The 16,750-nt window shown below is 41.4% G+C and overlaps 1 protein-coding gene across 1 annotated transcript in view; it reads right to left on the reverse strand.

Moving 5' to 3' along the window:
- Nucleotides 1–8,956: 8,956 nt before the first annotated feature.
- The window catches only part of slc25a39 (solute carrier family 25 member 39), a 13,817-nt gene continuing 6,023 nt past the window's right edge, over nucleotides 8,957–16,750 (reverse strand). The window contains exons 4-12 of the mRNA XM_053618238.1: nucleotides 16,183–16,233; nucleotides 14,773–14,882; nucleotides 14,587–14,654; nucleotides 14,001–14,125; nucleotides 13,714–13,887; nucleotides 13,504–13,613; nucleotides 11,377–11,458; nucleotides 11,173–11,253; nucleotides 8,957–10,609 (exon numbers count right to left, since the gene is read on the reverse strand). Coding sequence (XP_053474213.1) covers nucleotides 10,440–10,609; nucleotides 11,173–11,253; nucleotides 11,377–11,458; nucleotides 13,504–13,613; nucleotides 13,714–13,887; nucleotides 14,001–14,125; nucleotides 14,587–14,654; nucleotides 14,773–14,882; nucleotides 16,183–16,233 — 971 coding nt within the window. The 3' untranslated portion in view covers nucleotides 8,957–10,439. The remainder of the gene's footprint in view (nucleotides 10,610–11,172; nucleotides 11,254–11,376; nucleotides 11,459–13,503; nucleotides 13,614–13,713; nucleotides 13,888–14,000; nucleotides 14,126–14,586; nucleotides 14,655–14,772; nucleotides 14,883–16,182; nucleotides 16,234–16,750) is intronic.

A 16,750-nucleotide genomic window follows, 5' to 3' on the forward strand; every position in this document is an offset into this window, starting at 1 on the left:
CTTCATTGCCTTGAGAGTGACAAGAGGAAATCATTTACCGTAAATGAACAGTAGCTCAAAATTTCCAAAGAACAGGAGTGGCACCACTACTCTAAAAGTCGGGGGACAATTTTCTTCCCTCTGAGAGAAGAGGTACATCTGTCATTTCTCTGTATAAAAAAATAAAACATATTAAAAAACACAAACAAACATACAGACTAACTACATATATATATATATATATATATATATATATATATATATATATATATATATATATATATATATATATATATATATACATATATATATACATATATATATAGCTATGGAGCCAGGGTCTGATTATAATACAATAACAGGGAACAACACACCTTTTAATGAATGTCAGCATCGTTTGTTTCGGCTTCACAGCCACCATTTTGCATTTTACTGCTCGGGAAGATAATAACAGCAAAAAAATTCGTTCACAAAGTCAGAAAAAAAAAATCTAAGACATGTTCCGCGATAGGCTGTTTGTCACTGTCTGTTTCACTAAACATTTTCCCAGCAAGCCTTACTCTAAATCCACCACTTTTAGAGTAGTGGTGCCACCCCTGTGGACACCCCTGTGACACCCCTGTGGACACCCCTGTAGACACTCATGTGACACCCCTGTGGACACCCCTGTAGACACTCATGTGACACCCCTGTAGACACCCCTGAGACACCCCTGTGACACCACTGTGACACCCCTGTGGACACCCATGTGACACCCCTGTGACACTCCTGTGGACACCCATGTGACACCCCTGTGGACACCTATGTGGACACCCCTGTGACACCCCTGTGGACACCCCTGTGGACACCCCTGTGACACCACTGTGACACCCCTGTGGACACCCATGTGACACCCCTGTGACACCCCTGTGGACACCCCTGTGACACCACTGTGACACCCCTGTGGACACCCCTGTGGACACCCATGTGACACCCCTGTGGACATCCCTGTGACACCCCTGTGGACACCCCAGAGAGACGGGGGTGTTCACAGCGAGAGGAGAGAGTTCACAGTAAACTTATCAGACATTCGAATGAAATTTTTGGCCAATATTAAACAAGGATTTGAGCTGTAACGTGTAACATCAACACAAGTTGATTGTTTATATTATATATATTACATAATGTATTTTTTAACAGTGTTGTTCAATAAAACAATACAAAACCATGACTTGCTTGTGATGTTTTATTTGTCCCAGTTATTGTTTCTTCATCGTTATAATATATCGATACTGAAGCCTTGTACGTCCAAAACCCTGTACTTTTAAAATAGTTTCCGATGGAGTTAGGAGGTTTAACACAATTTTCTTTTAATGCTTTTACATTGGTTAAATATTTGTAAAACCCACTGACAGACGTAAAGGGTGACCAATACCACTGATTTATGAAAAAAACAATGAAAATGATGAAATATGGAGATACGAGGTTTCTGCCCAACAGTGATGATATGTAATTTAAGTCATTTCAAAGGCTGTTGTTCACTTGGGTCTATCTTTGTAGCTGTAAGGGAAGTGGGGGGGGGGGGGGGGGGGGTCTGCTTAGGGCACCCATTTGGCCAGCAGTGGCCCTGGATTTATTTATATATTTATGCATTTGTTGCTTCCGATTTTTGTCTCTGTATTCAGTCCATGTCATTGTCCTGACCCTCGAAGTCTATCTGTGTTTCCTGTTTCCTTGTCTTTTGTGTTTCTTGTGTTTTACATCGTGTACCTTATTACCTGAATCAGGATGTGACTGATTTTAATATTTACTTCCAGTTCTGATTGTGATTTTTATTTATTTATTTTTTCAAAATTTTTTTTTCAAACAACTCCATGAGCACAAGTGGTATGCACTGTACGTTAGTCCATGTCTCAGCAATTACAGGAATAATACGAATGAGAAGACCGCCATCACTTTGTCTTTGTCCTGACCCGGGAAGTGTCACTCAGAGCAAAAGCAGCGTGGGGAATGATTTGCGAGCAGTAAAATAAAACGACAGGCTGGATTCCTACCGATCAGACAGGACGGCTGTATTTGGAGCCGGGGTTAGTTGCAGGGCTATGTATGGCAGCACCCCCGGTGTTTGTGAGGGTTCTGGAGTTGCCTCAAAGCCACCTGTCGCAGCGAAGAAAGAGAAAACGGTGAGAAAAAGCAGACAGAAATGAGAGCCATGACAGACCCTGTGGGGAAACCAACGGTCATGCGGTGCATCAGTGAGGGAGGATGAGCAGTTCAAACACATGCGATCTTTACGGCTAATGGCTTTTTGGCACGTTTTACAAAATCATTCCATCTTCTGCGTTCTCGATATGCTCAAGTCTGGATGATGTTTGGTGTCTTTAGTTTCACACTCGGAGCGATAACTCAGATGGAGCTACCAAGTAATGGAGGTCTAGGTCGTCAAAATATTTACTTTTCTGTAAATTTCTGCCTCAAGCCATCTTCAGCCGAACATGCTGATGTGATTTAGGACACAGTCAGCTAAAAACATCAACTAAGCTTCCCATTATATCTGAACGCTGAATTATGAGGGCGGCCATCTTGGATAAACAAAATGATTTTTTTTTTTTTTTTTTTTTTTTACCACAGTGTCCATCTCTGAAAGATTGAACGACGAATCGTAAAATGTTCCACTTTAAACAAATTTAAATAGAACATAATCTTCGGCGGTTATACAGGATTGTTTTAAAAATGGTAGCTTTTCAAAATCTTTTGGAGCAGGTATCAAACTTTATATCAAATATTTTGAGAAGCATTTTATTTACACTATTGTGAGTACCTGTATTTAGCACATCATTTGCATATCATAGTGCAATAATTACTCAATTTAATAGATTATATTGCAATAATAATAATAATAATAATAATAATAATAATTCTACATGCACACTTCTTAAGTTGAAAATAATAAAATAGTACATTTGAGAATGGAATACTTAACAAATAGTAAATAAGTACATGTCCGACTGAAAATCGTAGATAAGCGAAGAATAAAAAAAACAGTTACTGCTGCCACCCTGAAGTGGAATATTTTCCTATAACAGCACACCCAAAAAGTGTTTTATTCCTCTTATACTACAGCAATTGGCCAACCGTTACAATGTTTGACTTAATAAAAAACAACAACATGTACTTTATATCCATTTACAGTTACATTTAATGCTGCTGAACGTCCATTAAAACAAGTTACCTCCTGATATCACTTACATTAAAGCAGCAATAAACAGCTGTTCCCTCACCAGCCTCTCCAGTTTTCTCTCTCTCTCTCTCTGTGTTACTGAGAAACTGAAAAGCGTAAACTCCTCTGTCCTGAAGATGTCATGAAGAAAACAGAAAGTTACAGCTTTACCTCGATTATATGATTTTCTTTGTTAAATGAAATTACTCATTTTTTAAAAATATTTTTTATTAAAAACCCAGTTTGATCCAGCCAGTTTCATGGTATACGTCATGAACCAAAAGACGATCTAATCTGCTATAATTTCCTATGTTCAAACTGTTTTCGTGTATGTTCTACAGCTGCACATTCTGATAGTAACCGATACAAACATGTTTTACCCCCAGGCCACCAAGAATAATAAATGGTACGCAACTTTTTCAGACTGTTGCCATAGAAACACAGAGGAATCCAAAGAGCGGACGTCTCGGAGTTTCTGGGTTTCAGTTCCAGGTCCAGCTTTCAAAATACCAGGGGCATGTGGAGGTCATGTGCGCTCGTTTTCGCCACTATCTCAACATTCCCAGAGGAACAACCCCCTATCCCAGATAAACAGACCATGCACGACATGCCGGGGGAGATGTTTCTTCTGTGCAAATTAACATTCCTCATTATCGCCGCAGATATTCAGTCCCTCATGTAAGCTCATGCTAGCTACTTTACTCCTTTTTCCTCAATGTCCTGAACATTCGATGCTAAAAGCTGTTAAACAGATGTGAAAGTATGATTACAGCAAGCAGTATGTGCGGTATGTATGGGAAAGTGCATGTGTTTTTGAGAGAAGTCTGGACAGGCCTGGGAGTGTGAGGAGGAGGTCTGTGGGTGTCTTTGGATATTAATGTGTGTGTATCGATATGCACGGTTGGATCCAGAAGTTGGAATGTAGCGCCAAGCACTTTTTGGTCTATTACTCATGAGAAACTGCTGGAGATATTGCTCAAGCATAATTCCATCATTTTTCACTAAGGAATAAAACACTCTGGGTCATTATGTTATAGATTATAAAATAATCAACAAAAAGGGTGATGTGCTGAAGCGTAGTTACTGTTACCACCCAAAGTTGATTATTTTCCTATAACAGCACACCCTGAAGTGTTTTTATTCTTCTTAAACCACAGCAATAAGCCAACAATTCAAACCTCACCCTTTTTTTCCCCCCAATTAAAGAGAGCCGGTAGCGACGGTGGTGAGGAAAAACTCCCTAAGATGATATGAGGAAAAAACCTTGAGAGGAACCAGACTCAGAAGGGAACCCGTCCTCATCTGGGTAACAACGGATAGTGTGAGAGTAAAAGAAAGTTCATTATGGTTTTTATATGAAGTCTGTTTGTTGAACTAGTCCACTGTTCACTAAAGGAGACCTGAGTGCAGAACTGCATGTGGTAATTGCAGTCCCGAGGCCATCGCAGCAACCGTAGTCCCAGCAACCACAGCGAGAACGTCCATGTGGAATTGAGGTCCAAAACCATTTCCATGGTATTTCAAGTGGTACCATCCTCAGCAATCTCCAGGTTGCACCGCTTGGGGTCATCCTCAGTGGCAGAACATAGCCTCCAGTTAACGAGAGCTCCAAAGGTCCAGAAGTAGGGCATCAGGCTGGATCAGGCAGGTCCGGAGAACAGAAAGGGTCAGGATCACTGGCATCTTTTTTTTAAATCAGTTCATAGTTACATTTAATGTTAGTTCTCTGTCTCCTGTTCTCTGTTAAGGAAAATGAACATCACAGTTGTGTGTGAAGAGAATATTCAGATGGATTTCAGTTTCCTGTGATAAATTTGAGCAAACCTTGGGGTGGAGATAATTTGAGAAACACTTTACCAAAATTACATATTGCACCTTTAATTTATTAAATAAATAAAAAAGCATCTTTATGTAATGCACTTTGTTAATTCCGTGTTTTAAGTGCTATATAGAAAATAATGTATGTAGTATTAATAGTAGTAGTAGTATTAGTAGTAGTAGTAGTAGTAGTAGTAGTAGTAGTAGGATGGATGCTGATGGTTTGAAAGCAGGTATTCTGTTGATTGGATGTTGCACAGTGAACCAGCAGGACGCTAAAATAAACATACCAAAGCATTCACAATGGACTGTAACGGACGAGAATGGAACTGGTGCAGTGGCTGCAGCTGGAGAAAGGAGATAAGTGTAAGTGAACCTGAACGTGACCCGAGAGCGTGAGACCGGGAGACCTCAAGCTGGGCAGGAAGTCTTCCTGTGTTTCTTCCTGATTATAAGCTCAATTCATTTTATTTTGAGACCTCTGGAGTTCACAAAAGCCTCCGAAGGCACAGCATCCGCACTGTAAACATCTCAGGCGCTCGTGCTAAATAAGGCGATCGCACTCGCTGTTGCTCCGAGTCCTGTTGCCCTGAGCACAATCCTTCTGGGTTTGTTTTTTTTTTTTTTCCACAGCTACAAAGCTCTTAACGGATACTGTTTACCGTGTGCCCCAAACACCCTCCAGGCCGTCTCGACCTGTCCGGAAAATTCCTGATCACACACAGCGTCTAGCACGAAGACATAAAAAAATTATTTTACCTCCCACCCTTCCAACTAAAAACAACAACAACCTTAGGAGTGTGTCGGTAGACGAGACGCTAATTTATTTATTTTTTTCCAGATGTGACGGAAGGGGGGAAAAAAAGCAAAAGCGAGGCAGAAGTCTGGCGTGATGCCAGCAAAGCGTACACTACTTTGTTCTGGAAAACTTAAGAGCTGTGCTGCTGACTGTAACTGGAGTCTCCTTCCATAAACGTTAAATAAACGACTCCTTACAGAAAACGAGCATATCAGAGAGAGAGAGAGAGAGAGAGAGAGAGAGAGAGATATCATAATAGTTAAAGTACTGAAACATTACACCTCTGCAATAGAGATGAAGTGCATGGACGGAGCCTGATCACAAGCTCATACTGTGCATGTAGATCATATTATGAGTCTCGAAGGCATTTCTATGATAAACAATATGCATCACGTTTGTATCACCTTTGAAATTATTTTTTATCATTTCAGGAAATCCTTTAGGACGTATGATGAGCGCTGAACTTGTTATTTATTCATCTCTCTGAAAAGAAAAGAAAAGAAAAGAAAAGATAACGGTGGATAATTTTTTTTCGTCTATTAATCCAGTTTTATATTTAAAATTTGTAACAGATCAAAACAGGAAACATAACGGAGATAAGACTTGGAAAGGAAATAATTAATGCAGAAAAAAAAGTCAAATCAGCCACATACAGTAGCTGTCCTGTAAACACAAACTCGGCCGATAAACACATCTCGAGCTAATCACACACTCATGTTCTGCCATGACTAATTACTTGCTTACGCCAGCAGAAATGTTGCATACACCACAGCCCTGTGGAATTTCACTGAGGCTAAGGACAATGTAAAGGCACATTGACAGCAAAAATGAGACAAATATCTGTATAGTCAACATTTCCCTCAGATTTTCCGGTAAATTCCTAAGAAAAGGCTTCGTATGACTAAAATTGCACTGTATTTACACTTAGCATCAACCGCTAACCAAACTTTAAGGTTTATTCAAGAATATTCTAACTGGTGAAATCACTATTACCACAAGACTGAGCGGAAACGTTGACTATCTGGTTGAATGATTATTGCTGATGTTTCTCAGCCCACTTATCAACCAATGCAAGTATTTTCTTAGCAATTTACTAACATATCTGAGGAAAATGTTGATATTCCTGATGGTTTTGTCATGTTCTCATCATCACTGTGTGCTCACAATGTAGCAAAAACGACTCAGTCACTATATGCTAGCTACTTTAATCATTGGTCCATCGTTGCTGATATTTTTAAACCCACTTAGCAAGCAATGCTAATCTTTTCTTAGCGATTTACTAACATATCTGAGGAAAATGTTGATATTCCTGATGGTTTTGTCATATTTTCATTGTCACTGTGTGCTTACAATGTTGTGTATGATTTAGGGGCTATATGCTAGCTACTTTAATCATTAGTTCATCATTCATAATACTTCTAAACCCACTTAGCAACCAGAGCTAATCTTTTCGTAATAATTTTGTAAAATATCTGAAAGAAAATGTTGATATTTCTGATGGATGTGTCATACCATCACTGTGCACATACAACATCGTAAAATGATTTACTGGCTATATGCTAGCTACTTTAATCAATCATCGACCTGAGTCATGAGCTAGCGTATGCTCAGTTTCCAGTTGCCTGGCAACGGTTTTCTCATTTAACAGTGCAAACACAATGATATGATATCTTACCCAAGTTCGCTTCTTTAGCAAACTTTTGTACAAGAGCTAGGTTTACAGCCTTCAGTTTAGCATCATACCTAAATCACAGCCTCCCTCCAACTCAAAAGACACCGGGCCTCATTTAGCACGTTGTATACAAACTAATTTATTATAAACTGTTCACAGGAGCATTTACGCAACAACGCGGTGTCAGTCAACAAAAATCGAAGTCGATGTGCTGCTGTGATTTTCTATACGGATTACACGTTCATTAAATTAGTGTGTAATTAAAAATATGTGACCATTTCATAAAACCCAGTCGTTTCATACGGATTTGAAAAACTAATCCATAATTTAAGCTGCTCAGTTAGGACAAAAGTAATGGCACTGTATAAAAGGAGGAGGAGTTAGTGTGCATCTATGGTAGCTGATGCACTGCAGTGGCTGAGCTGCATTACTGGGAGATTTAGCACACACACACACACAGTTTAGTCACCATTTTGTCATTTTCAGCTCTCTGTGAGCTTTTGCCTAAATGTAAATCAGCTTTGTCGTGATGCACTTCATACTTTATTGCTGATTGGCATTTATCGACAAACACAGGAGTATGGACATTTGTTGATTTATTTATTTATTTATTTTTAAAAAATATCAGTAAAACATTTGCAAATCTCCCAGAAATTATTAGTTTGTTTTAAATGAAAACATTTACACACTAATTTACAAGCCCAATTTCGAGCTTGTTAATGCCGTTTGTACGTAAACAACTGCGTAAAATAGCAGAATAATCCTGCTGGACTAGGAAACTGGAACGTGATTCGGATTCAAGATGGCGCGCTACTAGTGTTTTATGGGTTGTTTGTTTTTGTTTTAATGTTTCACATTCCTTTGTGTAGGTTTATAGATAAACACTGCGTCAGCAGCACAGCAACAAGTCTCCCTGAGACAATGAACAACTCCCCAGAGCCGATTTATGAGACGCCATGGAGAGACGATTTACAAATAATGTCTCCTCAGTGCAAAAAAATTAACAAATTAAAAAAAAAAAAATAAATATAACAAATGAAAAAAATAAAAAAAGAGAGAGAGAGGGGGGAAATTAGCTTTAGTGCTTTAGCTTTACAAGTGGAATTCAAGTTGCGATCGTTTTTCACAGTCGCAGCAATTAAAATCTACTGATCCTCGGTTATACAATATATCACACGATATTCAACGCACAGTATTCCTGGACATCGTGGACATTTCAGGACATGATCGCTTTTTTTTTTTGTGCATAAGTCAGCCTTAATTAGGCAATAACATGAGCACTTTATGCTGAAGATCCAAAATGTCCAAAATTAAAAACACGTTCATGTGTGTTGCTCTGAGAAAAGAGCATCATGAAGGATTGAATGTCATGGTGGAAACAAACGTCACACTGATAAAGGGATAATTTCTTGATTATGTACAAATTAACTTAAAAGACATTTTAATAAACCGCCATATTGTCTTTACAAACGACATGAGAACGCTTAAACTGAGGGTCAGACTTGCTTTATTCGCTTTCTAAACGCACATTACGGGATAAAGTCTTTCTTCTTTAGTGTTATCAGGTAACTTATGCTAGTTCCGGCTAGCTAGTACTAGAATTGCCTAATAACAGACACACAATACAAAAAAAGCGGCCCCAAAGGGGATAAAACATTTGATCACAATATAACGTCACTGTAGTCGCTAATGTTAGCAAACGGTTCATAGTCCAACTGCAGATTCTAAAAATAATAATAAAATCAGCCAAGTTTTAATGTTAGCAAAAACAGACCAGGATTCTAGCTTTAATCAAGTGTGCATTGGTCGTTTTGTTTTTATTCCCCTAGTGAGGAAAATGTTATTTACTTTTGTAAAAGGCTTCATCGTTTCAGTAGGAAAATTAGCACTGCTGCTGGAATGCATAAAAATCAGAAAATCCACTGTTTTTACTCAATTTCCTGCTCATTTAAGGGTCTTTTGATCTCAACATCAGCTCCAGTGAAGCTGGACCGTTTCAGACAGACCCGGATTGATTTACTGAATCGATTTAACTCCCACCCAGCACTGAGAAAAAGATTTCTAAAGAACCTGTCTATCTTGTGTCTATATTATTATTATTATTATTATTTTTAAATAGAACCATCCTGATTTTCTTGTCCAAAAAGGTTTTCTGAACTGACACGCTTCTGGCTCGTGGGAAATAAGTGCCTTTAAATTCAGACATGGACAAGAACACAGGATAAAGGATCTCGTCGACATCCGTGTACGTAGACGTACTTCAGGGACGGACGTTACCCAGAAGGCATTGCAATCAGACAAAATGGTTTATAAGTGTATGGAACGCAATAAATGGGCAAACTACTGCAAATATCTTTTCCCCCCCCCCTCAAGCAGATGCTGTTGTGTAACGTTCTTAACTTAGATGTTATTTCAGTTCACGGGACAGCGGAAATGATCCAGCTGTGCTTTAGGTGTGACCGAACAGATGAGCGCTTCTAATTCACTGGGGGTTTGAATCGATGAGAGCTTCAATATTCAATCATATTTCTCCATAAACCCGATGCACTTCTGATTCGTCTGTTGTAGTTGCAGTGTATGAACACTTGGGGGCAGCGTATGGAAGCTCTCTACTCATCTGCTATTTCAGACTGGCCATACAACATATACATATATATGAAGACCACATGGAACCAGGAACCATTTCACAGCCCAGATTAATTCATCCGCTGAATAATATTCCCCTCAAAGCACCCATGCATGCAGATAAATGCAAGGATAGCAGTTTTCCCAGCATGCTTTTGTGCAGTTCCAGTGTGCTGCAGTCTTACTGCAATGCAGTACATCACATCTCAGGGAAATAAATAAATAACTAAATAAATAATTAACGCCTGCACAGCGTTATCGAACTGAACCCGAGAGCCTCAGCCCTGCTGCCCAGAACCTGCGGAGATAAGAACAAGGACGCATGCCAAGGCCGAGCTAAAGGCCGGTCAGTTTGGGTGGAAACGATCATGCAGCTCTGCGGTGATGCTCCTCCGCACGTCTCCGCCACGCCGCCGCTCCTCCTCGTTGTGCTTGCGGAAGAAAGCCTTCCCGAACTCGTACGTGCTGATCATGATGGCGCACGCCGGAGCCACTTTGATCACCCGCGGCAGGAAACCTAAAAGGAAAAGAAAAAAAAAAAAAAAGAACTCGGCTGAGGAATAAACCATGAAAATAATCACGATTTTCCTAAAACACTGCGTTCACGAGTGTTTTATTCCTCTTACGCCGCAGCGATTATCCAGAACAATGATCGTACTGCTCATCCATTTAGAGTTACAGATCGGCGTCTTACCGAGAAACCGCAAAGAAGCGTAAAAACTCCTCGGTCACGAAGGTGTCGGAAAACTCAACCTTACGGCTTTACCTCCGACTGTTACAAAGCGCCGACACTGGAGACTCCTTCCGTACGTGTTAAATGACGGAAAACATCACCACGTCGGCGATTACACGCGTTTCCTGTGGAGTCCCTGTGAATGAGCCGTCACTATAGAAATGATAACGTATTCAATTTACAGGAAATTCCTCGACACCCTCTGTTCTGAGACGAACTGTGGACTTACAGCATGTAACCTAAACAATTTTCAGTACGTAATTCGAGGAGCATTTAGGAGAGACAGACTTGCATTACTCGTCCCGACGGTCTACACGTTATATATAACCCACATTTCTAGAATGTACCTGCGAACAGGCCTCGGTAGCCGCTTTCAGTCCAGATACTCTTCATTACGAGCCATGTGGAAGAAGGCTTCTTCGGAGGAGCTGTAAAAATAAATAAATCAATAAATAGATAAACACCTTCTTATTAAAACGTCACGAAATAAACAAGACCTTTATTCTGGTCTAACTTCAGCTTGGACCGATGCGTATTTTTCCTCCACGTACCTCCGAGAAGCTCGGTTTCTCCCAGCTCGATCTGCCTGCGCGTTTTCACCACATCGAACGGCAGCGTCGTGATCGCAGCGATCTGCAGGTAACAGGTACGTTACACTTTATATCGCGCAGTCGTAGTAAAACAACGCGTGTCCCTGATAACGCCACGAACAAACCGTTACGATTTTCACACGGAAACTAATCTGTCCCGAAGACGTTGGAAAACGATCCACAGCGCCGACACTGAAGACTCCTTCCATGATAAAATGTCTCCTTACAGAAAATGTCACCAAAACCTGACGTACGAGTCCCTGCGAACGAGCCGTTACTATAGAAACGTGCGCATTAATATAATCCTACCTAGAAATTTAACCCAACTCTTCAGACCAATCAGAATCGAGGACTGAACAGAATCGTCGTATAAGAAGATCGATTTAAAAATGGACGCGTCCCGGTCCAGGTCCGTTAAGGACACATTTGGTGAATGCATATATTAAGACGTTTTTCATTTCTGGATGAAAAACATGCACGCATGTATCGGTGTTGAAACATCAGAAACCCGATAAGAGGACACAGACCGCGGTTTGGATCGCTCTCTGCGTGGTGTAGAGTAACTCATTAACACACTGAAGCCCTGCGTGTTCGACACCACCGCTCCGATCTGATTAGAGAAGGAAAGCAGATAAGATAAACCGCACAGGTTCGAAAACATTCAGCAAAATATTTTATATACAATTGTATATTTTATATTACATAATTAATTCTAACCCCCCCCCCCCCCCCCGCCGAGAACGAAGAGGAGATACGATTTGTCGTTTTTATGACGATTTCAGACCACATACGAGTACAAGCGCATTTGTTTTTGGGTTTTTTTTTTTTTTTTGGTACTGAAATGATTAACCTAGTAATTACTAAAATCAGTGCAGGTTGATGATTAAGGCGTTATGGCTTTTAAATAATATCTTTAACAGAGAGCGCGTAGATCATTAATCGGCGACCTGCACCTCGACTCGAGAGCAAAGTGTAGTAGGAACCTTTATTTATTTATTTATTTATTTGACCAGGATAAAATCTCATTGAGATATAACGTCTATACTCGAGGTTATTTACAAGTGTTCCTATAAGCTGTTCAGACATTGAAATTAAAACCTTCTTTATTTCCCCCAGCTCAGACCTACAACCAGAAACGCCAAGCTGAACAATGTCCTCTGAATGAAGATTGTAATGTCCCTTTTTTATTTAGTTTTTTTTTTTTTTTACAGAGACGAGTAAGTAGATAACAAGGCACATATCGAGCGGCGTCGTACAATAAGTTCAGAACCAGTATGAACCGGTGTAGACGCTGACCGCGTGTCTCAACTGAAGTGCTCACTCACGTGAATGAGACGGTATATCTACACGCTCAACACTTACTAGATGCTCGCGAATACCTCCGAGTGTATGTCTAGTAGGGATGGGCGATATAGCGGTAGAAATTCTCCCTACGATAAGAACGAGTCTTCCCGCGATAATAATAATAATAATAATAATAATAATGATAAAGCCTAGTCGATGACATGTTTCTGCGTGCGACCCGTTCCCAGCTCACGTGCAGAGCGAGAACGAGTACGGCGGAGGGCGGATGTGACGCTGAAGAGGAGTTCATCGCTAAACGAGGAGCTACTGTACCTCTACGATCTGGAACTGGTTCGCTTACGGAAAACCAGTTTTACTTTTAGACCGATGTTTGTGTTTCTGAGGCTCTCGAGACGGCACGCAGCGGTCACTTGTGGCCGAAACAGTGGTGAACGGTACTAGATTTATATCGTCACTGATATCGTATTCGCAATAAATACCAGAAAATATCCTGATACAGTTTTAAGTCCATATCGCAGATCCTTAGTACACGCGTCACGGCACCTCGCGCTCGTTTTTACCGAGCACGCTCGCTGACGCTGCGCTGTACGCGCCTTCTCTTCTCTCCAGCTCGACCCGATCACCTGCGTTTCACGTCGTCTGTTCACTAGCAGGACGTCACGAGCTAGAATCGTGTCACACAATATCGCCTGGTTGTTATCGGAGCGTTTTTACGAGCACGGAATTGGACCGATCCCAGACACTAGATTTGTTCATGCTGTTGTTATTTATTTTTATACTCACAGCTCCGGAAACGGCTCCTGCTGCGAAGCTGATGTTAAAAGAAGCCTGCGGTGTTCTGTATCTCTCACACAGCGCTGCTTTCATCAACTCATAATTAAACCAGTACATGGCTGAAAAACACACACACACACACACAGTCAGTACTCTCTTTTAAGTGCAGGAAGGTGAGGTTTTGTGTGTGTGTGTGTGTGTGTGTGTGTGTGGACTGACCAGAGAAAGGGACGTCTCGGAGCACGGTGGGTCCCCACCCCCTCCACAGCGAGAGCACGCCACTCTGAGCCACGGCCGATCTGATACACACTCGCAGCTCGCTGTACGACACACGCCGTGACTGCATCTTCGTGCGCACCAACTCCAACGGGGTGATCACTGTGACCGCGCCCACTGCACCCCACACACACACACGTCAGATAAGCATGTAGCTCCACCACCAATGTATGCACGTATATAAATAAATAAACAAACAAACAAACAAATAAATAAATAAATGGACTCACGTCTCGCCAGACCCCCGGCGATGATGGATACGTAGTTGCTGTGGTAACCGAGGCCGTAACACATGACGTCCTTGAGCTGATCATAACAAGTGAAGTAGATGACTGTGGTAGGAACCGCCATCACACTACACACACACACACCCACAATTAATTGTCTATAACACAAGCTCTGTAAGTAGACATTTATTTAACATCTATGGAAGGAGTCTCCAGTGTCAGCGCTTTGTAACAGTCAGTGGTAAATGCTGTAAGGTTCAGTTTCCCGAAATCTTCGGGACACGGGAGGAGTTTACGCTTCTTTACGTCAATATGACAAGCTGCGTTTTTTATCTTATTAACAACAGAGGGAATAAAGAGACGGCGGTGAGGGAACGCTCTGCTGTTTATAGCCGCTAGAACACGAGTGAGAACGGGAACTAACTCCTTTCTCAGACAATCCACAACAGGAAAGGTTACTGTAAATGGATAAAAAGCATGACGTGATGTTCGGTGATAAACTGTGATATGAGAGGAATAAAAACACGTCAGGATGTGCTGTTATTCCCTACGGAAACATTCTCAGGTGTTTTCTTCCATCGTGACTCACAGCGTAGGAGGAAGGCCGCTCCACAGAGAGCGCAGACCCTCCGAGCGAGTGATTTTCACAAACGCATCCTTAAAAAAAAAGAAAAATAATAATTAATAAATGAATTTTTGCCATTGAATAAAGGAACACATGATTAGAAAGGTGTGTGTGTGTGTGTGTGTGTGTGTGTGTGTGTTTGGGGCTTACCAGTGTCCCGTTGAAGTGAGTGGGTGTTTTGTACCAGGCGCTGCAGGCCGTGGTGTTCTGGCAGACGTAGATGTGGTCCATCAGTCCGTTACAGTACAGAAAACACTTCCCTGAAATTCAGAATGAAAACACGCCGGGTTAAACCAACAAATCATGTAAACACCAAGGGTCACGCAAACACACATACTGCAGATTCAAATGTTAAAAAGACAAACAATATGATCTAGAGATTTCGCTTTAAATAATAAGATGCAATACTAAGACTGACAGGCCCAGAGGCCACACCTCCTTTTGTGGGACTGACAAAGAGGCCATACCTCCTTTATTGGGACTTCCACAGAGGCCACACCTCCTTTATTGGGACTGACAGAGGCCACACCTCCTTTTTTGGAACTGACAGAGGCCACACCTTCTTTATTGGAACTGCCACATAGGCCACACCTCCTTTATTGGGACTGACAAGCAGAGGCCACACCTCCTTTGAATTACAGAGACACCTCCTTCACTGGGATTGCCAGGCACAGAGACCACACCTACTTTTGGGGGTTGATATATTGAAAATGACAAGCACAGAGGCCACGCCTCCTTCACTGGAACTAACAGGCAAGAGGCCATGCCTATTTTGGAAATGATCGAGGCCACGCCTCCTTCACTGGGATTGAAAAAATTTGTCTGCTTGTTTATTTTATCTAATTTCATTGATTTATTTATGAAACAATTGAAAATCTAAAATATCTTCTTTTTAACCGAAAAAACAAATGTATAAAATAAACGATGAATGCGTATACGTTTTGTTTTCGGATCTAAAGCACGTCGCTTTACTTCAGCTCTGTATGTGTTCGGTGTCCTGTGGTTTCTCAGGACCAGAGCAGATGCTCAGAAACGAGGGCAGCGACCCAAACGGAGATAAGAGCAGCTAGAAATAAATCACACGAGCAGCCGTGAGAGTAAATAAACCCGGCGTGGAGAGACTCCCGCTGCTTATCAGCTAAATCTCTACAAGTTTAAGGTTAAACCCTGAACTGCAGTGTGTTTAACCTCAGCGTGTGTTCAGTTCCTGCTGAATCACGGACCGGTTCTGACAACTTTTATCAAGAGTACAAACAGTCCCGGTCTTCAGTTTTGTTGTTGTTGTTGTTGTCCTGATGAATGGAGTTATTTAGATCTTATTTAAATTTGTGTTGCAGGGACAGGGAGAAACTGATGAATAAATGAAACGCATAAACGAACATTAATCCTGATGGAGGTTTAGATCAGACGAGATCCGGTGCTTGTACGTTTGTCAGATAATACGTGTTCCTCTTGTGTCTGTGCTTGTGTTGAGTTTAAGTTCACGTGAAGCTTTAAGGTTAATGCGAGAGCTAGCGAGGTTAAAGACAGCAGGCGGAGCGTCGGTGCACGTTTACTTACACTTCGGGAGACGAGGCTTTCTCTTCCACACACGAGAATCCGCTGGTAATGCTGTGTGAGAGAGAGAGAGACACACAGAGAGAGAGAGAGAGAGAGAGAGAGAGAGAGAGAGAGAGAGAGAGAGAGAGACACATTTAGCAAGAGACAAGAGGAAATGAGAGAGCAATAGAGACAGAAAGAGAGAGAGAGAGAGACATTTAATAGAGACACAGAGAGAGAAAGAGACAGACAGAGAGACAGACAGAGAGGGGGAGGACAGACAGAGAGAGAGAGACAGAAACAAACAGACAGAGAGACAGACAGAGAGCGAGACAGAGAGCGAGACAGAGAGAGAGAGAGAGAGAGAGAGAGAGAGAGAGAGACACAAAGTCAGAGAGACAGACAGATGAGGCAGTATTATGCCATTAACAGCAGAAGCTGAAGCACTGGCGTACGGAAAGCAGCATGTAGCGGTGTTTATGTTTCATAGCTGAAGTTAGAATTCTGTAACAGATTCAGATTACAGTACACACATCAGTACATTAACACAACACACACACACACACACACATCAGTACATTAACACAAC

The sequence above is a fragment of the Ictalurus furcatus genome, chromosome 2, assembly GCF_023375685.1.
Source record: "Ictalurus furcatus strain D&B chromosome 2, Billie_1.0, whole genome shotgun sequence".
Lineage (NCBI taxonomy): Eukaryota > Metazoa > Chordata > Actinopteri > Siluriformes > Ictaluridae > Ictalurus > Ictalurus furcatus.